Consider the following 24,155-nt stretch of genomic DNA (forward strand, 5'->3'; position numbering starts at 1 on the left):
GTGAGAAGAGTGAAAGTCGGGTATAAGGCAAGACATCATCAGAATGTTTCCCCTTACCCCTTGGACTGTCAAGTCCTACATCTCCCAGCGGTTTCGTTTCTGTGTGAATTTTCCAACAGGTGGGGAAAGAGGTCTTCCTAAAGAAGATTAGAAAAGACGGAGTGATGTGTCCTGTAAGGAATGATACACAATTGTGAAGAACAGTTTACGTTGTGAGGTCTACAACAATTCTAAAATATGTCTGCCAGTGAAAGTGTATGAGGATATTATAAGCGATATTTATTTAAGACAGGCCTATGCTCATTTTAGAATTAGTGTTCAGAAATAGTCATAGAAATAGATTTGCACAATTTAAGGTAGTTCGCCATTGTCTATTTTACTCGGTTACTTTGGAGAATGAAATGCATGCATTGCTCTTTTGCCCTCTCTATGCAGATTAGAGATAGAAGTATGGTTAGGAGTGGTAAAGTATTGTGTGACGGACAACATAAAGTATTGTTTTGTATTACTAATGGAACAAAAACTATACAATTTGTTTTTGTATTTTTTATATTGGAACAACGAAGACTGCCACTAACTGGTTAGTTGTGTTTTGTATGGTTCTGTACTCTTGTAAAGTGGAATAATTTCCTTTTATACGCAACCGTCGCGTGTAGGGTGCGGACGGAAGGTATTGGTGATATGTGTGGCAGGCAGGAAAAAGTTAATGCTCATTGTTTTGGCTGTTTCCTTCTGTGACAGAAGAGTGACACGAAGCTAACGAGTCAGTACGGTGTGGGTGGCCTATAGTCACAATAACTTTTGTATTCTTCCAAACTGTATTTTTTATTTTATTATGTATTACACATAGCACACTCTGGTGTAAAATGTCGATCGCACGTGACTGCTTCTTTGGGCAGTATACTATATTTATTTCAGTAACACACAAGATGTACTCATTAGTTAGGAATTGTAAGCCAGTGTAGAAATGTTCCCTTCTTTTGTGATACCCACAGCTTATAATTTCTGTCTCATTTGTCGGACACGCCTTAGTCCCCCGCGGTGTAGCGTAAAACACAGTGTCGGTTATGCACCATTCTGACGTCAGTCACTATCGAGGCAGCTAAAGCTTCTGAACAGGCGAGATAGGGAAATTTAAGATTCTTGCTTTGTGCTAGTAAAATAATTTTACTTGAAGTTCTTACCCTTTTAATTCTTGTGTGATTTTAAAAAAAATATAGTTAAAGAGATCCTTTATGGAGGGTCTGCTCTGCAGTACCCACCAAGCCATCAAAAAAAGCTTATAATAAAAATATATATAGACAGGTCACATGCGTTCAAATAAATAACATTAACCATAGCTGTTTGATCACCACGTCTTTATTAGATACGAGAAGCAATATTAGATGCACCCAAAACGAACATTCTAACCCTTTCTTGGGTAGCCGTAGCCGTAGCCGGCACCATAGCCAGCGCCGTAGCCAGGATAATAACCGCCATAGCCGCCATAGCCATAGCCGGCTCCGTAGCCAGGATAATAGCCACCATAGCCGCCATAGCCCAAACCGTAGCCAACACCTCCGTAACCCTGCAAGAATAATATGATAAAGCTTGTGGTTATGTACGTCTTAGGCGGTTGTATGGTTCTTCCTTCATGAAGTTTAACAGTTTTAGGTTTATAGAAATGCAGACGGATAAATTGACGAAAAAAGAAAGAAAATAAAATAAAGAAAGAGATAACAGGAGGAAACAAGATTACACAAATGAAAGAAAAGAGACAACAACACAAAAAAAGAAGAAGAAACTTACAATTCCGCCATATGGGTAGCCGTAACCGCCATATCCAACGCCACGTCCTCCAAGAAGGTAACCTCCCATGGCGCTAGCCACCAGGGCGCAGAGAAGGAGAGCGATGACAGTCTTCTGCAAGACGAGTGACAGATACTGACAGTCAAGAGGACACGAATATAGATAAATAATCTAGGGTAATGAGGGTGAATTCTCTCTGTTTCCGTCACTTAAACACAAAGAGCTGACCTAGCGACTGCTACTCGGTTTCAGGACAGGGTGTTAAGTAAAACTGAACAGATCTGAATATCGAAACATTCATCTTAAGCGAAGTCGAAACGAGGCGATGTCTCAGCAAGTCCACGATAATGAAGGAAATAATATAACTGGCAAAAGCGACAGTCACGTCAAAGACACAATATATTTTTCACACAGAGATTTTCCACAAAAAGAATGGTAGGATAATGGGAAACTAGAAACGTCTAAACTCTAGGAAGATCAGAGTTTTGCCCTTTCTCTTGTGATAACTTTAGCGAGATTATTGGACTCTTTAAGGCAACTAAGACGATGAAAGTACGAAGCACGTACCATGTCGAAATTATGCGTTGATCCCAGAGTGAACGGAAAGCTCGACGGAGATGGTGTGTTTAGGAGCAGTGCTGTATGTGCTTAAATACAAGATTCTGAAGTGAAAAACAAATTTATGTTTACGGCGTATGTGAACATAAACATCCTCAAATCCGCTCGTAGAATAAACAAAGAACGATTACTGCATGACTTTCCAGCTTCGGCCGTCGACGCTCGTGCATTTGGAGAGTTTTATTTTCTATTTTATGGATTACAGCGGGGGTGTCCAGCCTCAAAGGAGTACAAATCAGCCTACGAAGACGCTAGAAATCAGTATTTTTATGGGTATTTTTACGTTTATAACCATGCCTGCTGCTCCTCATGAATGAACAACGAATTCACTCTCCATGAAGCAAAAGCTTGCGACGTCCATTATTACTTAATATGGCTTTGTCTGCGGCCTCGATTATAGAACGTTTCTTCCGTCTATTCAAGTACGTTGTCAATAAGGAGATGTTTAAATGACCGTTTTCTGTGGCTTGAAAGGTGGCGGTGGCGGCGGTGGTGGTAACGACGATAATGAAGCTAATGAAACGCTTAGGTCTTCATGGGATTCGGGTATGCTCTTTGCCCATAACGAGAATATGGGTAAACATCCAAAAGAAATGAACATCAAAAAGACGAAAAGGGGATATAGTGGAAGAGGGGAATAGAGAACGGGATTGATAATCGACGGCTTACCTGATAAACACCTGAGTCTTCAGCCATTTGTGAGAGACTGATTTTGCATGTTTCAGCACGAAGAGCTACCCTGACCTTCAGATGTTTGTCGATGTCACTGTAACAGGAAAACAAAAGCGTGACTCAGAGGTCGAGCGGGACTTCCTATATGAATACTTCCTTCCTAATTTGTTAAACAGATGAACTACAGGTGGAAAATAGGATTCGGAAGATTTTTGGTAATGATAGTGGCGTGGTTGTTTGTTGGTTAGGGCTTCGATCGAAACTTGCTTGTTGTTTTATCGCTGTGTAACTCCAACAAAAATAGATTTTTTTCAAAATGATATGACAATATTAGAGACACTACGCTTGTCGATGGGCTTATTAAATGTGTCATTTTTATTGGAATTTGACGTACTGGGAGATTCTTTCACTATAGTTGAATTTTTAGCTGTATTTTAGGTTTAGTACTTTTAATGATTTATTAATCTGTCTTCTGAAAAGCAGCATTTTAAGATATCGTCTTTTCTCATCAGGCCTTTAACATAGGCACAGACAGTTGCGCCTAATCCCTACAACGATGGTTGACGAGCAACATCTTGGTGTTACATATCTTACACCAAAACTGGAATTCCACACACACTTGAAATTAGTGAAGGTGTAAATCTTCTTGTGACTAAAATTATTGTTAAAAAGGCATAGTGAAACAAAAAGTTTATAGAGGAGAGAGAATATAATAAATTTTCTTTTCCTAATGCAAAATTTTCTGTGTTCATGGTCAACAATGAAGTTATATTAATAATCATGAATATTCAGTACATACATACCTCCTACTTGTAAAGGAACTCTTGACATATGCAAAGTGTAGAAACCCACAAGCATGCATGAGTATGGACAATTGAATACATCCAAACATCACATACCTCTAACTATTCAACCACCCAAAGTATATCTTATACATTCAAAGAATCACTACTGTCTTTGAAAAAGCAGCCCTGAAGTCATCTGGCATGTACTCATTTATTTCTTCCCTAGACAACCAGATATTCATGCTGCAAAGAATAATGTACAAAAAATGTGCCCACATTGATGTTAGTGTTCACAGTGGATGCACCAATGATCAACAGACCCAGACTCAGCCGCACAAGAAACATAAACAATTTGTGTTGACTAAGTTGTGAAACTTCAATAATCCTTATGTTTGAATTATTTTTTTATGATAGTATGTAAGGGAATAGCGATTAATTCTTATACATTAAGAAGTCATGCAGCAGCAGCAATGATATAGGTTTAACTACAAAATAAGTTGTAATACTGGTAATACATATCCGTCTTTGTCAGCATTTTTGATACATTTCAATAGAATAGCACTTTAATTCTCCGAAATAGCGGATATGGACGATTTTATAGACTCATGCATGCATGTGACCTTCACCCCACTTACGATTTGATTACGGCTATTGATTACGTGTAGCTTTCTTCGACCATCTCGACTACTACAATACAAAACAAAATGATCGTCGACATCGCTGTGCAGCTCGGTGTCCAGTTCAGGTATACAAATATTCAACATCATCTTTTCGTGGATTTCCAAGGTTTGAGCAAAGGAAAAAGCTTTCGTTGGTAAAATTTATTTGGTTTTATTAGCTTATTTGTGCATGTGTATAAATTTTTCTAATGTGTGTGCTATTAAGGTACTTTTGTCTAAAAGATGACCGAAAACTGTTGGTGTCAATATTGTTTGAAGAAGAGAAAAATCTTTTTGTCTGTACTTTTCTACCTCTGTGTTAATGAATTAACAGAGGACATTATTTTTGTGAGAGATGTATTATCCAACTATTTCCAAAACTCACCCAAACGATTATCTTATAGTTTGCAGATGATGTTATCCTTACAGGAATACCCTGAGTGTTTGCTTCTCGAGTCCCCCCAATATGTAATAAGACGAACGTACACTTACCTCTCATTCGCACGACGTATCACACACACAACACAACGCTAGACGATCCCCCGCAGATGACGATGAAGATGGAGAGATCTGCAGGTGAATCAAATCGAAGAGGCACAAGATCAGAGGAATGTCACTGAGAGAGTTATAAAGAAGATGGCGGACGAAGACAGTTGTTTTCCCGCTCACTTGGCCATTTTTTACAGCACCTGCTTTTCTTGCATATGACGTCATTTTCTGCTTCGTGACGTGGAACAAATGACGTACACAAGACGTCAGACACAAGACACCATTCGTACTCGAAACAATACGAGAGCTACCACAACTCACTACACTCATTGCACAGACTGTTAACAGTCTGACACGCGTTTTAAGTTATAGTTGGCTTAGTAGACAGTTCAGGATGTTTATTGATTAATTTTGTTTCATCTCATTTAATCCATATAAAATGACAATCAATCACTCTCTCTTTACAGGTTTTATCACCATCATAATATAATTTCTCTCATTATCGTTGTAAAATTTATTTGACTGAGAATTCAAAGTTATTATTAAACCAAATTTCTAAGAAGTATATGAAACAAATACGCAAGAGTAACTCCAGTCTGCAGAAATAATATTTTTCTTCTTTTGTTCAAAGGATCTCTTGCGAAAAGTAAACTGCATGAGCCTTAGGTTGTAGAATGGAATTTTGAACTATTCTTTTTAATAGGCTGTTCCACCAATTTATTGTTTTAATAACTGTTTGTGCGCTTTACAATCTGAATTAATGTTGTGTATAACTTATTACAGCATTAAAATAACTGTCGCAACTTCAGCGTTAGATGTATTTTTAAATTATTATTTTACTATTCTAAGATAATCAAATAAATTTGAATTAAAAACTAAAAGTTTGATTTTCTTTTTGTATTCAAACATAATTGTTGAATGTATGATGCGTTATGTATCTAATCAATTGTAAGGATTAATGGTATAGTTAATAAAAATAAGCCACACTTTTTATTTATTCGTTGCCAGCAACAGTGAAGGCGAGGTGGTTACAAGTTAAGTCCGAATATAAGGTTTAAAGTGTTCTTTTAAAGAAATTTATAGATTAATACACCTGAGAGTAAAATAGAGGAAATCGTCAGTAAACAAAACAGTAGTACATAAATATTCATGAAGCATGATGATGGCAAAACAATTTTACTCGTGGCATTTTTTTTTTTTGACAAAACCTCGATCAGTATTTTATGTTCCTACCTTACAACACGACTGCCTGATTAGGTCATTTTGCACCCTTGCCTGGCAACCCTTCTCTTACTTGTAAATTTTCTCGTAAAACACACTCTCTACGAGACTACCGAGATAAAGAAATTTAAACCCTACAGTGTCAAGCTTGATTTTTATTCTATGAGCGGATATAGCAATGTTTATGGCCACAAGAACCATAAACATGAAATCTTATTACCTCAAAATCTTGTATTTAAGAACCTGCATCAGTCTTCTTCATCACACCGTCCTCTGCCGAGCTTTCTCTTCCGTTCTTTGATCAGCACATAACTTCGACATGGTTCGTACTTTGTTCTTTTCTTGTTTTTGTAACATTAGAAGGAAATGTGAAGAAGAGGCAAAAGTTCTAGCTATCTCGTTTGTGCTACGCTGTGACCTCGCTATGTTTTATTTGCAATTGTTTGGGTCTTCCGTACTTCATCATAGTTCAGGACTTAAATGAATATTTTCACAACGGCATAATCTGTAAACATTCTTTTATCTGTCAAATGGTTAGAATTATTGTTGTCACTACTAGTACAATGACAACAGTAAACAATATTCTAGTCATTGTTTTCTTTCTTGTCAATTATTCTTATGTGTACAGTTACTGTGAATGTCATATTACCGTGCATACAAAACGGTTGTCACCGTCGTTCGTTGTTTGTTGATCATGCCTGTTTGTACCTTCGTGATCGTGATCTGTACACGACTCCCCTTGACATCACAGTCTGTCACTTATTTTACAGAAGACTGTCATCGCTCTTCTTCTCTGCGCCCTGGTGGCCAGCGCCATGGGAGGTTACCTCTTGGGAGGAGGTTATGGCGGTTACGGCGGTTATGGCGTCGGCCTTGGCGGCTTGGTGAGTTCTATTTTCTATTTCTATTTTTTCCTATCTTTTCTTTTCGTTGGTTCAAAATTGCTTAACTGGGGGTGAATAGGAAGAAGATGAACATAATTTTCTTTCTTATTCATTACCAACAATTTCTCTCGTTATCCACCATCATCCACCATCATCATTAATAATCCTCTTCACATAGGTACACCTCTATCACAGTAATAAACTCTCTTCTCTCTCCATTCATCACTCATTTCTAACAGAAGTAATGCAGTAGAATAGTTTGCATAAGTCGAATGTCAGTCCCCATGCCTCTCACACACACACACACAAGTAAGAATGCAAAGATGCTTGTTGATTCTGTAACCTAGAAGTCTTTTTTATTTAGAATAAACATACTGTTATAATTGCATTTTAAACCAATTTAATAAACGTCAATTCTGTTTCATTTTTATTACTATTTTAATTATTTTTAAACTTTTTTCTCATCCTAAAATGACACTATTTCGTTTTCTTACGAGTTAATCGGCAAGTTCCAGTTATTATAAGAGTTTTAACATAGTCTAAGGATTTCTGGAGCTTATTTGAAGTTTCCATCTGCATACAGTAATTAAACATATTAAAGATTAATCATCATTTTCTATACTTAAAGTAGTTTGGAAGTCACTTGTTAAACCAACACGAACTTGAATAGTATGAAGTCTTAGCGATAATGTTCAAACATCTTCAGTGCTAACTAGAAACTTTGTAAAGAAGCTGGTTCCACTAGAGAAGACTGTAAGCACTTCATCGTCTTCTGTTTCAGGGTGGTGCTGGCTACGGCGGTCTTGGCTACGGAGCCGGTTATGGCGGTCTTGGCTACGGAGCCGGATATGGCGGTCTTGGCTACGGAGCCGGTTATGGCGGTCTCGGCTATGGCGGCCTCGGCTATGGCGGCTATGGCTATGGCGGCTATGGCAAAAGGGGTTAAACTGTTTTGAAAGCAGTTGCCTATCCACTCTGAATTAATAAATACGTGGTGATCCGATGAACTTTGCTTGCATTGTTGATTTGTGTACGTCTCCTTTTAGCAAATGTTAGCACAGCTTAAAGATGGTCGCTATAATACTATAAATAAAGTGTTCAAAATCAACATCACCCGAGAACCTGTACTCTATGTGCGTGCGAGTGAGCGAGCGAGAGAGAAACTACAAATAACAAAATTTTTATGAGTGTAACAGAATAAGCAAACGTTATGCTTTTCTACATCTAGCCCAGCGGTTCTCAACCTGTGGGGGGTCGAGACCTGCGTACAAGGGGGTCGCGAAGGTGGTCCTTTTTAAAAGTTTCTTATACCGGTATTAGTGAAATTAGCTTAGATTGTGTAACCGAGTGGTGAGGTCGATCAAACTCCAAATCTCTTCTCCCTATTCAAGTACACTGTCTCGGCAATGCAGTGACTTCTCACTTCCAAAACTCAAAACACAATCCCTCTCTCAACAATTAAGCCTCCAATCTCCCTCCTCTCGCCTTTTGCCCTCTCTCTCTCTCCCAATCTCTCATCGCTGACTCCCCTCTCCCTCTCCAGTCACACCTCTCTCTTTTTAAAAAAAAAAACATCTAAAAGGCACGCATTCAGGAAACGTCCAGCATTCACACCCTTTCGCCCTCGCACGTGCTCAGTCCTAGTACTCTAGGTCCCTGACAGAAGGCCATGACCAGACAGTGCGGGGTGGGGGCTGAAGAACGACCGATGACTGCTGCTAATGGCATATTTATCGGACATAGTTGAGAAGCTGAACGTTGTGAATACTTCTCTGCAAGGGAAAGACACCACCGTATTACAAACAACTGACAAGATGAATGCTTTCGTCCGAAAAATTTCGTTGTGGACGTAAAAGATACGCCAAGAAAATATTTTTGATATGTTTCCGTGCTTGTGTAAGTGCAAGGCTGACAACTTGAATCTTGATCAGGTGAAGAATGTAATTATTGCCCATCTAAACGGACTGCAAGAAAGGTTTCAGCAGTACTTCGCTGAAATTGATGTGACTAAATAGGATTGGATTCGTAATCCATTTCTGGCTGATCCTAGCACAAGCGGGTTGTCCACGGAAGAAGAGCAGCTCATCGACCTTTCGAGTGACCAATCCCTGAAAATGGTCTTCCAAACAACACCAGTGCCAAAATTATGGATTAGCGTCAACGGTGCTTTCTGCGAAAGCAATGAAAGTTCTTCTGCCATTTTCAACTTCGTATATGTGTGAGCAAGGATTTTCAGCATTGGCAGCACTGAAGTCTCAATACAGAAATCGTGTGGACGCAGAGGCTGAGCTGCGAATAGCAGTGGGTACGAACATCGCACACAGGTTCGCTTCTCTATGCAACAGCAAGCAGGCTCAACCTTCTCATTAATCAAAGTGAGTGTCCAATAAAATAATATTTATTAGCACCGCAGAATTTGCTTTAGTAAACGGAAAAGAGAGTAAAGGGGACATTTTTCTTGTGAGTATTTTATAGACGAGCATACTTTTGTTGTATTTCAGTCTGATAATTAGTGACAGAATCCCAAGAAACGACAAATCATGAGGTAGCAGTTTTGGTTTGAGTAGCACCGAGAGAGATACAAGACCCTCGTTCCGCTCATGTGCGTGACACTGCGTTAAACGAAGAAATCGTGTTTTTCAAACAACTTCTTTCACGAGTTTTCTGACAGGCTCCACTCATATGCCTTACTTGCTTTTGCTATCTCTATAACATCGGAAAGTACCCACGTCAACGTTTCTGTCATCGCCCGTCATCTATCCCTTGTGCATTTCTTTTGTCCTACTCTCAACTTGAAAGCATTTGTCATTTGTTATATTCTGAATTATATATTACGGAGTTATATAACTACTTGCCAGTTCATTATTTCTTTTTTACTCTTTGTATCGTTACTTTTCGTCTGCAAGATAGTCAGCAGTCTACAGTAGTGTGTCCTGGTTTTGGTTTGTAGGAAGTTATCGAAGGATAATTTTTTAACACATCATTGACATGGCAATAAGAGAAGGAGAGCGAGAAGAACACGAACAAATAAAATAATGATCAAGAATAACAGTCACATTCACAATAATTTAACGAGATGCGAATTTTCTTTTCTCGGAAGAAAATTATATACGGGTAATATATGAATTTTCTGATTGGCTGTCTGGTTCACGTGGCTTAATCTCGTATCCAGATAGGATCGCTGATGCTTATAAGCGTCTGCTTCGTTTCCATAAAGATTGTCTGCTCAATTTAAAGATTCCACTTGCAACATTTTGCCAGCTTGCATGAAAAGTATAAACAATATCGATTATACAAAGAACCATGCAAGAAAATAGTTTTATTTTCAAGCCACATTTAAAGGGATTCTAAAGGCAAAATAAAACTGCTTAGAATCGCGTAAAGAGTAGGATCAATTTGAATCTCGTCTATTTATATGTGTGTTCATGTGGAAAACGTTGAAGGTTTTTAGTAGAATGTTGTGTTTAATAAGAGAAATTACACGGGACTATTTTTGCTTCCACGAAGTCTCGTTCTCCGTCACATGACCCTATGACATGTGGTTTCCATAGTGAGAACCATGCCTCGAGAATGTGCTGCACCCGATTGCCACGAAAAGATGGGAAAAGAGTCAAAAGTTTCTTTTCATCAGTTTCCTAAAGACAAGGCGATACAAAACGAGTGGGTCATACCAATAGAAAGACTCGATCCCAGTACGAAAAAGCTTTGGAAGCCCAAAGAGTGGGACGTATTATGCTCCAAGCAATCTTGATTGTATATTAGTTTGGATATCACTAATCCAACGCAAAATCTTCCCAATGACCACAGACACTTCATGTCAGAGACTGATGTCATAAGGAGACTGACGTCAAAAGGAGACTGATGTCATAAGGAGACTGATGTCATAAGGAGACTCGTCTGCTTGATCATCTCGGGAAGATATCGTGATTACTCGGCGGAAGGACACAAAGGTCGATTTCACTGGATTTTTTCAATTTTTATAAACATCGGCAACCGAAATAGTGCTAATAAGTGGTAATTAAGTGAGAAACGAATCATTTAGTTCTCCTGTATTACTCTCGTGCTCTGTAATTGTGACTAAATATATTTTTGAAACGTTTGACCGTCGTCAAGCCATGAATAACCCTTTAAAGGGATACTAAAGGGTAGTGATAAGGCTGTGGCGACAGTCAAACGTTTCAAAAATAGATTTAGTTAGAATTACAGAGCACGAGAGCGATACAGGAGAAATAAAGGATTCGTTTCTCACTTAATTACCACTTATTAGCACTATTTCGGTTGCCGATGTTTATAAAAATCGAAAAAATCCAGTGAAATCGACCCTTGTGTCCTTCCGCCGAGTAACTACGATAGCTTCCCGAGATGAGTCAAGCAGACGAGTCTTTTGTGACGTCACAAACGACAGGAAGTGTCTGTGGTCATTGCTAGGATAGTGATCGGTGGTGTCTCTTAGTTGGATTTGTGATCTCCAAAGTCATTAACTATTGAGATGGCCATGAATAATGTTCAATTTTACCAATTTGAACCACTTGCATCAGCTCACAATCGACTGCACATCCTCGGAGGACGAGGAAAATGTTGCAGCAGTCGAAGCACAAAGCAGGTACGTAGGACCAGAGATCTGTAGGGACAGATCTCTGGTAGGACTATAGAAGTAAGTCATACTGTGTGCACGGAACAGAAAGTGAACGCATGCTTTACCTTCAAGCACTTTAAATAAACATAATGCACTCAAACTCTTTACACTGGCATTGTTGTTGACGAATTCACTTCGTAGTGTATTTAAAAAATAAAATTACATTTGGTATGCTAATTATTTCCTCACACACACCGGAATATTCACATTGTATATGATAATTTGGGTTTTAAGTGAACTTTCCTAAGGATAGTTTAAAAAATTAATAGTTTGAAATATCTGTATTTAAATATTTTAAACAGACTTTAATATAATACTATTTGCAGCCTTTTTTGGGGGATATAGTTTGAATAATTACACTAATGACTTACTTTATAACAACGATGGATAGAATTCAAGCAGAGACGTTTGCTTTATATGTTATTATGCCTGTGCTTTTAACTTATATGTTTGTTGTTTAAATGTGTATTTACATAGATTCATTTATCACAGTTTCAGACTGGTGCATTTGTGAGCATTGTGAGGAATGGCCACAACAAATGTTGAAGCATAAAAAAATGTAGAGAGTAAAAGCTTAAAAGTGAATTGTCAAGAAAATGTTCCCTATACATCATGAAAATTGTTACATTTATCCAAATCCAGTTATTGGACACACTTCATATCAGATGCATCATGTATCTGACATGAATTGTAAAATAAAAATCTTCCCTTTGTTAACATTAATTTCTTTTTATTTGTTCAAACTCAGGTATGGGACACACTTTTATCTTTATGTCCAAAACAAATCTTGCATGCATCTGGCATTTTATTTTACAAACATCATTTCTGAAATACTTGGTGCTGAATTTACCTTTCATTCTTTATTTTCTTACAAACTAATAACAATGCAAAGAAAACTGTGTGAGAACTGATTTCTTTCTTTCACATAATATGCAGACATGTGGCTTAATCTTTTTATTTCCTCAAGTTCCACTGCATGTGAATTTTTCATTTGATTGCTCTGTAAGCATTTAAAACAGTTTCAACAATGTATTTTGTCATAATTTTCTTAATTCTTGCACAGTTATGGATTCCAATAAACCAAGTGGACAATTTGAGACACATGTGTGTTTGTGTACTTGTCAAAGGTTGAACATTTAGGAAGCCTAAAAGAGTGTGGCTGTGATGTCCAGGAGTAATGATGGCCACAGGAGCTGTCTTGGCATATGGTTATAAATTTGACTTCTATGTGACACTCATCTATAGTTGTGATAGAGGGGTTGCTACACTGCTTGCAGACACTCAGCAGCTCCTCCAACTTCTTTTCGTGAATGATAAATTTTCTTTCCAGGAAGGGATTTGTGCCCAGTTCATCTTTCTGAGAATTCCTAGAGACAAATATCGAGACTAAAATCATAGTTAAAACCATAAATCATTTTTATAGCTAAATATCAGCTTAAATTCTTGTGCTAGCATGTTTCTGATATAAACTATCAAGTACTGACTGTTTGTTAGTAACTGCAATATAAATTTTGTTTACTGGTGCTCCTCGACTGCTGAATTATTCCACTATGAGCTGTCATTTTCATTTTCTGACTCCCATATCAATATCAGGATCACACCTAGCAGACATTTATAGACACAATTTCCTTCTTTTTCATTTCATTATGAAAAAAATTTATCCACATAAAAATTTTACAAAGCCATATAAAATTATTTTTTTATCTAAGTGTTTAAAACTGCACATATTTTTGGCCTTGAATATCCTTATAAGAAGAAAATATCTGGCACAGTTTGTGAATTCATGCCAATTTTAGATAAAAGAGATGAGTAATAGAGAAAAGAACTAAAAAGTGGCCATTACCTTTCAGGATTGGAGCTGAGATCTGGGTCTGGACCTCTTTATTTAAGCACAGTTGAACTGTTTGTTGTGACTGACTTGTTACAGTCTGAACATTAAAGTTTTATAAAGTAATCATTCCACAAAACATTAAAACAATAATAAAACATGTATGATTATACCATGTGATCAAGCTATTATTATTTTTAATTCTTTACAGTATCCAACATAAAACACAATCATTAATATTACTCATATTTTCAAATGTTGAAATATCAATTCTAACTTCCGCAGTGTACTGCACATAGATTTCACTACTATTGTTGATAAGCTCATTATGTAGGAAATACCTTTCACATGAATTTCATTGTTTTTAGATTTCATAAACAAATAGGCTGTCTTTTCAAAAATATGAATTTAAAAATATTTCATTTTATAAAAGCAAACAATGATTTTTAAAAAAATAATGTAACAAGTGACAGGATTTCAACAATCATTTCTTTTACACTTTCAGTTTGATGCTGACATTTTTCTTTTCTTATGCATGTACTATGAATTTTTACCTATTGAAACACGCTTATTATAAGTACCACATAACACGTTTATTGTTTTATAGATATATACAGTCTTTGATATATGTATATTGTAATGTTATCTACCAATAATGAAAAGTGCATTTTTGTAAACACAGTAACAGTACATAGCACTGACACTGACCTGTTTATGCTGTAGTCGTTTGGCAAGTGAACTCGTCTGTCAGATAGATCCTTCATTCTTTTTCGAGAAATTTCATTGTGTTGAAAAATGGTCGGAATTGCATCTGCAGAAGCTGTGCCTTGAAGGCCAAATCTAACTGTTCGGACATTTCGGGTCCGGCTAGTAAAGCACTGATCGTCAACAAAATGCTTGCACAACACCTCCACTCTCTGGGCTCCCAAACGTGTGCATCGAGCCTTGTTATTGTATGACACACTCTTTTTGTAAGGCTCGATCTGTCTTTCGGAAAATGATGACAATGTCGAATCTTTTCCCATTTTTTCGTGGCAATCGGGTGCAGGCATGGTTCGGTCTCACATGTAAACAATCCTACTGAAACGTCATAAGGTCACGTGACCGAGAACGAGATTTCGTCGAAGCAGACGAAAGAGTCCGTGTAATTTCTCTTCTTAACCGCAACATTCTACTACAAACCTTCAACTTTTTTCACATGAACAGACATGAAAATAGACGAGATTCCAATTGATCCTACTATTTACGAGTTTCTAAGCAGTTTAATTTTCCCTTTAGTATCCCTTTAAGGCTCCGCATCTCGTACCGCGAACACAAGACCAACGCATACGTACGGAGCACCGTAACCTCCCTCGTGGGCCCACATGAGCCCCTTCTGGCAACAGTGAAGCGGCGCAAGCTCGCCTGGTTCGGTCACGTCACCCGCCACAACACCCTGTCCAAGACGATCCTACAAGGAACCCTCGAAGGGAGCCGTCGTCGTGGTCGTCCGAGGAAAAGCTGGGTCACCAACATTAAAGAATGGACCGAACGCGAGATGCCAGACCTGCTCTCATCTGCTCAAGACAGGACCGGGTGGAAAATTCTGTCTGTTGCTGCTGCCGGACGGTCCCCCCTACGCCCGGACCGGGCATGGGACTGACCTGACCTGACCTGATCCCTTTAAGATCTATAACGCCGCGTTGTCATTTCGAGGCAACACTGAGTGGAACGATTACTTGCTATTGTGTGATGTCAGCAAGCTCCCGTAGCAAGCACAATTACTTTATAAAACAAACCTTTACAAAGTTTCTATTTTTAAATGGTGCTGTTAACTAAGACTATATCGACATAGCTTCCGTTTGCTTACTCAACAGTTTTGGTTTTCGAAATACCTATTCGTATAAGTTTTTCAGTAAGCACAATACATATAATGTCGACATCATTTTTATTCTCCTTCTCTCTCTCTCATTCTCTCTCTCATTCTCTCTCTCATTCTCTCTCTCTCTCTCACACACACACTAACCATATCTCATTTACTCACACTTGTACAATCAGTACATGTATATCATATTTACAGGTATTCATGGTCATTAGCCAACAGCATTCTTAAGCTTCGGCGACAGTTTCGTATTACTTGTTATTTTATGTATCCAGTGTTGTCAGTGCCATTAAAAACAGCATTTTATTTAGTTTTAACGCCCATACTTCATGTCTTTTAGAATCTATAAAGTACAATATATAATGTTCTCTTGAAATAATGAATTTCAGGAGTTAAAGCATAAAAAGACTAATCATGCATCTGGCTGCACAAACATGGTATTGAAACTATTTTCTTCAATTTATAATAGTGTATGTATGTTCAGGATACTTTATACTGTTTTGTAACATCTTCTTCTTGTTGCTAATCACCTCCATCGGAGCATCTGTAGGATACTTTTGTTGACACACTGAGGAATCCCACAGGCAGAAAAAACTGGCCTTCAGAAGCTATTCTTGAAGACTTTGGCTTCAATGCCCGTTGGCTAATCAGATAAATTTAAGTACCACAGGTGAGTGTTTCAAAGGAAATGTAGAAGTGTGCTTGCAGGTTAGGTGTATTGAAAACATTTGATTGTGCACTTTAAGGTTAAAGAGGTTGATGATTGAACTTAAAATGCTATACCATCCTATTATATTTAATTCCAAAAGCTTTTATCTCTCAAAAGTAAAATCGTTTCATGAACCTTCATTACTACTGTTAGAAATGAGTGAGGAATAGAAAGTACGAGGGAGAAAGAGTTTATGACTGTAACATAAGATGTGACACTAATGGGAAGATGATAACTAATCAAGTCATTAGTGGTAAATTATATAAGGCCATGCTGGTAAGAAACAAAAAAGAAGAGTTTGAAAGAGAAGAAAAATTAGATTACTTAATTACGATGATAGAAGGCATGACACTAAAAATATTTATTGTAATATTTGAAATAAGACAGCAAATGTAAACAGGGATAGATGTTAATACAGAGAATGTTTGTTAATATTTGATGGCATTGTATTGTATGTGAAATTTTAATTTTGTTCTCCATATCCCTATATCGTGGTTGCACGGTCACCTCCCGAAAAGATAATGAAAAATGCATCTAACGCAGCACCTTATGACAGTTAATTCCATTATGTAAGAAGCTATGCAGATCCTTAATAATTATCAAATAATTTAAAAGAGAGTAAGTTAATAGTCTACTTCATAGATAGAACAAGGGGCAATGGGGGAGGAGTACAGATTATCCTTTGTTTTCTTTTTTTCTCGTAATAATAACGACCAATAAAAGCTGTGCAATCATTCTTAATAAACAAACAATGCAAACAATGAAGATTATCTGATCACCGCGTATTTATTAAATCAGAGTGGATAGACAACTCCTTTCCGACATTTTAACCCCTTTTGCCGACACCGACGCCATAGCCAACGCCGCCATAACCGGCTCCGTAGCCAAGTCCGCCATAACCGGCTCCGTAGCCAAGACCACCATAACCGGCTCCGTAGCCAAGACCGCCATAGCCGGCTCCGTAGCCAAGACCGCCATAGCCGGCTCCGTAGCCAAGACCGCCGTAGCCAGCACCACCCTAAAATAGAAGATAATGTGTGAAAAAAAGAGATACACGAGTACTTGCAGGTTCAAAATATTGAAATAATTGTATTGTGCCATCCAAGGTAGTAAATTTATTATTTAACTAAAAAATATCATACGCTCCTACTATATTAACCAAGCTCATGTAGGAAAGTTCCAACACCTTTATTCCACCAAGAAAACGTTTTATCAAACCAAGAAAACTGCATTACTATTGTTAGAAATGAGTGAGAAAGAGAGGCTGTGTGACTGTGATAGACGATGCGAAACTGGTATAAAGATGATAATTAGGGAAGGTGTTGGATCATGAAAGAAACTGTTGGTAATAAATAATAGAAAAATCTAAAGAAAGACAGAGAAAATGAGAAAGTAAGACTCGCTTATAATGATAGAAGGTTTGAAAATGCAATAATAACAATTGATGTTAGTAATTAAAATAAGTAGAAAGATCTAAACAAAAAAATATAGAAATAATATTACAAATCGTGTAATTCTTATTACATTCTCCATTGCCCTATAGTGTTAGAATCCAGAAAAGACCCGAAGGGTGATTTTAAAAAAGAGAAGAGAGCATAACTCACCAAGCCGCCAAGGCCTAAACCGTAACCATAGCCATAACCTCCCAAGAGGTTACCTCCCATGGCGCTGGCCACCAGGGCGCAGAGAAGAAGAGCGATGACAGTCTTCTGCAAAATGAGTGACAGTTTGTAAGATCAAGGAGAGTCATGTACAGATCACAGTTGCATAAAAGAACTATTTAAAAATCGTAACAAAAGACTGACATCTGTTTCACATGTAGAGCAGGACATTTACAGTGACAAACTAGAGCGATCGACGAGGTTGGGTGCAAATGAAGGAGTAAAGGACTAGAATATTGCTTACCGTTTAACAAAAAAATAATACGAATCATTTTACAGAAAATGAGCACTTCTTGTATAAAAATTAGTTGTTGTGCACTTATGCTTTAAATCCGGAATTAGAATGACGAGAGGATAAGCAAACTACTTTTTTTTAAAAAGTAGCATGGTCACAGTGAATTGGAAACAAGATGCAGTCTCGACTTTCCACCTGCTCGTCTAAGTTTCTTTGTAGGGCTACAAAGACAAAGAAAGAACGAAGAACGTACCATGTCGGAGTTATGCGTTGATCAAAGAACGGACGAGAAAGCTCGGCAGAGACGGTGTGATGAAGAAGACTGATGCAGGCTCTTAAATACAAGATTTTGAGGTAATAAGGTTTAATGTTTATGGTTCTTGTGGCCATAAACATTGCTATATCCGCTCATAGAATACATAACCAGCTTGACACTGTATGATGGAGTTTCTTTATCGCTCCAGTGTCATAATATTTGACTTTTACGAGAAACTTAATATTTAGAAGTAAGGGAAGGGCCATCAGGCAGTAGGGCACAGAACTGAAGCCGTCACGGGGCTAGGCTTGTCTTGGACGAGATAATGTTAGCTGTTTCACGTGGATACTTTTACGTATGTCGTGCATGAATCCACGTTAGTGAGAGTAAAAGTATTTCGTCCTATTATTGCTTTCTTTGTTCATTTATTCATTGTCGGATTTAAGTACCAGAAGTCAGTCATAATGTAAACGGAGGAAACTGATATACTGAGGTTTTGTTAGCCGACGACCATCTTGCATATTTTTCTGTATCCATTGATGGAAATTATATCTAACCTATAGAAATTAAACTCCTTATTTAAAGAACAAAAATTTCTTAACTCAAACAAATATTGCTTTTAAGAGTAGTTACAGAAGAGTAGTCAACCCTCCAATATGATGGAAATAATTTAGTAAAATATTTCTTCACTGGAATCACAGCTTGTTGTATGTCACCAGACATGTGTGGACATTGCTAATGAAAATTTGAATGAAAACAATGGCTTATGTAAGTGAAAAAGAAAAGAAATAAAGAAAAAGAAAATTTATGAAAATGAATAAATAGCTGGAAAGTAAATAGAAGGAAGAGGAGATTATTTAACTTAAAAAGAACAGAAATCACCTCATCACCTGAAGAGAAAAGAGAACCAGGGATACATTGTTCCACTTTAGGGCAAGGTGGATATTAGAAGAAAAGAAAATCAGTTGATAATTATCTTCGTTAGAAAACTTAATAAGATAAGTAACAGGTGAGAATACTACATAAACAAAATGGAAAAAGCATTAGAAAACCTGAAGAAATAAGAACTGAAGTGCGAGGTTTTTTTTCCAACGTATACCTGGAAGAGCTTTCCAGGGCTTTAACTTGACTACTAGAAGTAATTACCCCTTTACAAGAAACGGGTCAAGTTGTTAAAAATGTGTGGAATGGGGAAAAGCCTAGATAGTAATGGATTTACCGGGGAGATTTTTAAGATTTTCTGGAAACTACTTGGTCCTTTTATTTTTATATCTCTGAATGAAGGTTTTATTAAAGGAGAATAATCTCCTTCGCAGAAGGAACGTGTAATAATGTGTATTCCAAATACCAATTTTAAGAACTGGAGCCCTGTCACATTATTAAATGTTGCATAAAACATTGTAGCACTGCAAATAGAATGAGACAAGTTTTACTATTCATCCATGAAGATCAATCCAATTTTACCCTTCGGAGATACATTGGGGATAATATAAGGCTGATATATGATTCTATTCAATACTTGAATACTAATACAAAACTCGTTTTCTGGTTTGCCATAAATTCAAATAATGCATTTGACAGAATTAGCTGGTGCATTATGATTTATGTCTTGCATTTTGTTAGTTTCATTACTTAGCTTAATAAACTGATTCCCACTTTTCATACATATATAAAAATCTACTATCAGGGCTTCTGCTTACGCAAAAAATTGCGTACAGTACGCATTAAAAGATCGGAGGACGCCTTCAATTTTCGTCAATGGGGTCCCCTTCAAATTTGGGCGAAGAACAGGGACCCCTTAAAAATCTAAAGAAGGGGTCCCTGGGACCCCAAAGAATTTAGCCTTAGCAGAAGCCCTGACTATGTCAGTTAATGGCACATTATCAGCGTGGTTTTAAATTAGAAGAGAATGCGAAAAGGGATCCTATTTTGCCTGATTTAGTCATTGTATATATAGGAATTGTAACTTGTATAAGAAAAAGAATAACAAAATTCGTCACTACTGAAAGTAAAGTAGTACAATATGCAGATAATACAGAATTAACTTTAAAGGATGACAGACTGTCTTTGAAGTATCGAAAAGTCATTGAACACGTTAAATCTATTGGAAAAACTATTTGTAATGTATTGATAATTTCAAGACAGATGCGATGTTTTATTTAATTTTATTTCTTGGTAAATCATACATCTAGTGATTCAGATTTCAACAGCCATCCCTAATTACATCAAATTATAATATAATTGCAAAAAAACGTCTGTCCTATATGCAACTTGTCACTTACATATGACAACCGACTAGCCTTTTTAGATAATTATATATATATATTTACTTTGTATGTGTGTATATACAGCTAAGTACTTTGTTAGATATGAAAACATAATAGCAGTTTCATATTTTTATATATTCAAACTAAGTTGCTTAGTAATTATGTGCCTTCTGATCTATAATACATTTGTTATATACTTTTATTTGTGATACGTGCAATGTAAATATATAAACTGATGTAATATTTTGCAATTGAGAAACTAAAACATAATCATCAAGAATCAGTCAAACGCTGCACCTTATGACAGTTAATTTCGTCCTGTATTAAGTTATGTAGATCATGAATGGTTATTCAACTAATGCAGTCTATAAACAGCTATTGGAATAATTAATTTGCGAAATAGAAATGTAGTTTTCATCTCTTTTCCAGTCATGTTTTGTTTCCTGGTGACAAATGGCAACAGAGTGGCAGTCTGACATGGAAGTGGGAATGAAGTAATGGTGTGTAACTGAATTTTTCCAGGCGGGAAAAAATTGCAGCCGTTGAAATTCATCGATGGGTACTGAACGTTTATAGAAACCAGACATGTAATATCTTACAAATTAGTATTAAGAATACTTGGTAATATTATTGTGGTAATAATGCGACGAACGTTGCGTGAAAGACAAGGAAAGTTTTGCTGTAGTTTTTAGGAACACTTAAAGAGACATCAGTCTCAGAACCACCTTGGTCCATTTGTTTTCCTTTTTAAAAGAGTTGTCTGCTCTTACTAAGACTACATTAAGCTCAAGATCTGGCACTTTATGACTACCATCTGTTTGAACTGAGGAAAGAACTCCGTGGACAAGTATTTCCTAGCTACGACGCCGTATGATGGCGATTTTTACAATAGCGGCATGCAGGATCTTACTCATCGTTGACGAAAATGTATAGCCAAGGGTGGTGACTATGTCAAAAAATAGAGTTTTGAAGCTGAGAGTGTGTTCTGTTAAGCAGTACTCTTGTGCTCCTTGTATCTTTTGTACTTTCTATTTAACATGTAAAGATACATTAGTCTCAGAATCACTGTCGCCCATTTTCTTCCTCTTTATCTCCTCTGAATACCTTACATCGATACGTACTATGTAAGAAAGGAAATCATTGGTAAGTTAAGTATAGATACGTCTCTCATGATCGTTTTGGACTACACTAAGAAAAAAATTATCTAAAAGATTGTTTTTTCTACTCAAATGGAAAAGAAAGTGAAATGCATTTGTCCCAAATTCTGGACACAGGGATAGTTTTCTATAAACTGTGGTCATCACAAAATGGTCTCGACAAAGCAGACTACTTTTTCGTTGTTCTTGCGCTTCCTGGTAAGGCTATTCTTCTACTTTTTGTTTTTATTTTTAATGTTCTGTTCTCATTAATATTCTTCTTATTGTTATTCTTGATCATTATTTTATTTTTGTTCTTGCTGTTGTCCTTCTCATTGCCAATCAGCTCAGTGCGGCAAACTGAGTCCAGGATGAACTTCTATAGACTGTTATACTGAATCTCGTGCCGATGAAAAATAGTGATACAAAGTGTGGCTCAGAAAATAATTTAAGAAATTATGGAGCTGATAGGTAATTGTAATGCTTCATAAAATATATAGTTTTTAATGTGGAGACTAATTCAAAATGTGATAATTGCTTTCAAAATTATATTTTAAAAAATTGACATTTTGTTAACAAGTTAAGGTAAAGACAACAGAAATGCACGATACGTGATAGAGGATATGTGGTAACATGAACGAAGATTGATGTTACAGAGACTCTGAAAGCTAGTAGCTAACCCATACAAAAAAATACCGCGACAAGCTGTTGGCAAAAACACCGAGTTCCTAGTTTAACTCAGAAAAAGTGCGTTTATAGCATAGTGAACACAGAAAGAGAGGAACAATAGGAGGAATGGTGAATACAGACTATTCTTTGCCTTCCGTTTTTTACGTAATAATAACGACCAAGTAAAATCCGTGCTATCATTTGCAATAAACAGACAATGCAAACAAGGAAGATCGTCAGATCACCGTATTTATTTAATCAGAGTGGATAGGCAACCGCATTTCAAACATTTTAACCCCTCTTGCCATAGCCATAGCCGCCATAGCCGTAGCCAGGTCCGTAGCCATAACCGGCTCCGTAGCCTCGGCCGCCATAGCCGGCTCCGTAGCCAAGGCCGCCATAGCCGCCGTAGCCAAGACCGCCATAACCAGCTCCGTAGCCAAGACCGCCATAACCTCCATAGCCGACGCCGTAGCCAACACCACCCTGAAACAAAAGATAAAATGTAAAAAATAAAGACCGATACACGAATACTTTCAAGTTCAATGTACTGAAATGATTGTATCGAGCCCTCAAAGGTAGTAAATTTAGGATTTATCTAAAAGTATCATAGCCTCTTATCCATTAAACATGTAGTAAACTTCCAATACATTTAATCCACCAAGAAAAGGGTTTTATCAAAACTAGTCAACTGCATTAATGTTAGAAATGAGTGAGAAATGACGAGTGAGATAGAGAGGCTGTGTGACTGTGATAGACGATGATAGACTGGTGTGAAAATGATAATCAATGACAATGGTGGGCGGTCAAAGACATTTTTGGTAATAAATAAAGAGAAAAACGCAAGAAGTAAGTGGAAAGATTTGCTTATAATGAGAGAACGTACGAAAATGCAATAATAATAATAATTATCGTTGTTGTTAGTATTTTTAAATTGGTAGAGAGATCTTAGCAAGAATAGAGTGAGATAATATTACTAATCGTGTTATTCTTAATATATTCTCCAGTGCCCTCTAAGATGGCGAAAAGAATAAAGAATCTCTTGACCATCAAGAAAAGACATGGAGGAAGGTTTCAAAGAAGAAAGGAAGAATGAAAAAAAGAGAGCATAACTCACCAAGCCGCCAAGGCCTGCGCCGTAACCGCCATAACCTCCTCCCAAGAGGTAACCTCCCATGGCGCTGGCCACCAGGGCGCAGAGAAGAAGAGCGATGACAGATTTCTGTAAGATAAGTGACAGATTGTAATAGTCAAAAGGTGTTGCATATAGTTTACGATCACAGCGGCAAAAACATGATTTATCAACAAACAGAAAATTAAAGTGAAAGTCATTTAATATACAGTGTAGTGTTACATTTACATTAACTGTGCAAATAAGAGTAACTGATGAGGTTGGATGAAAGGGAAGAAGAAAATGACTAAAATATTAGTAGCTGTCATTCTAATAGTAACAATAGCATAATACGAATTATTTGACAGAAATAAAGAACGTGCATTCAAATCCAGTGAAGTGAGGATGACCAAAGTACTCAGAAAAAAAAAACCCAGCGTGGTGACAGTGAACTGGAAACAAGATGTCGCAGAGTAGACTTTCCAAGTTTCTTTGTAATATTACAAAGACAAAAAAAAGAACAAAGTACGAACCATGTCGAAGTTATGAGCTGATCAAACAACGGATGAGAAAGCTCGGCAGAGACGGGGTGATGAAGAAGAGAGATGCAGGTTCTTAAATACAAGATTTTGAGGTAATAAGATTTCATGTTTATGGTTCTTGTGGCCAT

General features: G+C 37.1%; 3 protein-coding genes across 5 annotated transcripts; 1 reads left to right on the plus strand and 2 right to left on the minus strand.

Moving 5' to 3' along the window:
• Positions 1-1,343: 1,343 nt before the first annotated feature.
• LOC112560330 (keratin-associated protein 19-2-like) lies at positions 1,344-24,155 on the minus strand. Of its 3 annotated transcripts, none has more exons than XM_025232124.1 (3): positions 24,019-24,052; positions 1,789-1,902; positions 1,344-1,567 (listed from the first exon to the last, which is right to left on the minus strand). In XM_025232124.1, the coding sequence occupies exons 1-3, from the start codon at positions 24,019-24,021 to the stop codon at positions 1,406-1,408; spliced, it is 279 nt and encodes a 92-aa protein (XP_025087909.1). In that variant the 5' UTR covers positions 24,022-24,052; the 3' UTR covers positions 1,344-1,405. The 3 variants fall into 3 exon arrangements, with proteins under 3 accessions (XP_025087909.1, XP_025087908.1, XP_025087907.1); XM_025232123.1 differs by lacking the exon at positions 24,019-24,052 and adding an exon at positions 2,356-2,515; XM_025232122.1 differs by lacking the exons at positions 1,344-1,567; positions 1,789-1,902 and adding exons at positions 22,606-22,860; positions 23,492-23,596 and having other exon boundaries at positions 24,019-24,155.
• LOC112560332 (keratin-associated protein 19-2-like) lies at positions 6,413-8,226 on the plus strand. Its single transcript, XM_025232127.1, has 3 exons — positions 6,413-6,554; positions 7,003-7,116; positions 7,898-8,226. The coding sequence occupies exons 1-3, from the start codon at positions 6,552-6,554 to the stop codon at positions 8,060-8,062; spliced, it is 282 nt and encodes a 93-aa protein (XP_025087912.1). The 5' UTR covers positions 6,413-6,551; the 3' UTR covers positions 8,063-8,226.
• LOC112560331 (keratin-associated protein 19-2-like) lies at positions 16,918-18,433 on the minus strand. Its single transcript, XM_025232126.1, has 3 exons — positions 18,300-18,433; positions 17,755-17,859; positions 16,918-17,168 (listed from the first exon to the last, which is right to left on the minus strand). The coding sequence occupies exons 1-3, from the start codon at positions 18,300-18,302 to the stop codon at positions 16,977-16,979; spliced, it is 300 nt and encodes a 99-aa protein (XP_025087911.1). The 5' UTR covers positions 18,303-18,433; the 3' UTR covers positions 16,918-16,976.

Source organism: Pomacea canaliculata, linkage group LG3, assembly GCF_003073045.1.
Source record: "Pomacea canaliculata isolate SZHN2017 linkage group LG3, ASM307304v1, whole genome shotgun sequence".
Taxonomy (NCBI): domain Eukaryota; kingdom Metazoa; phylum Mollusca; class Gastropoda; order Architaenioglossa; family Ampullariidae; genus Pomacea; species Pomacea canaliculata.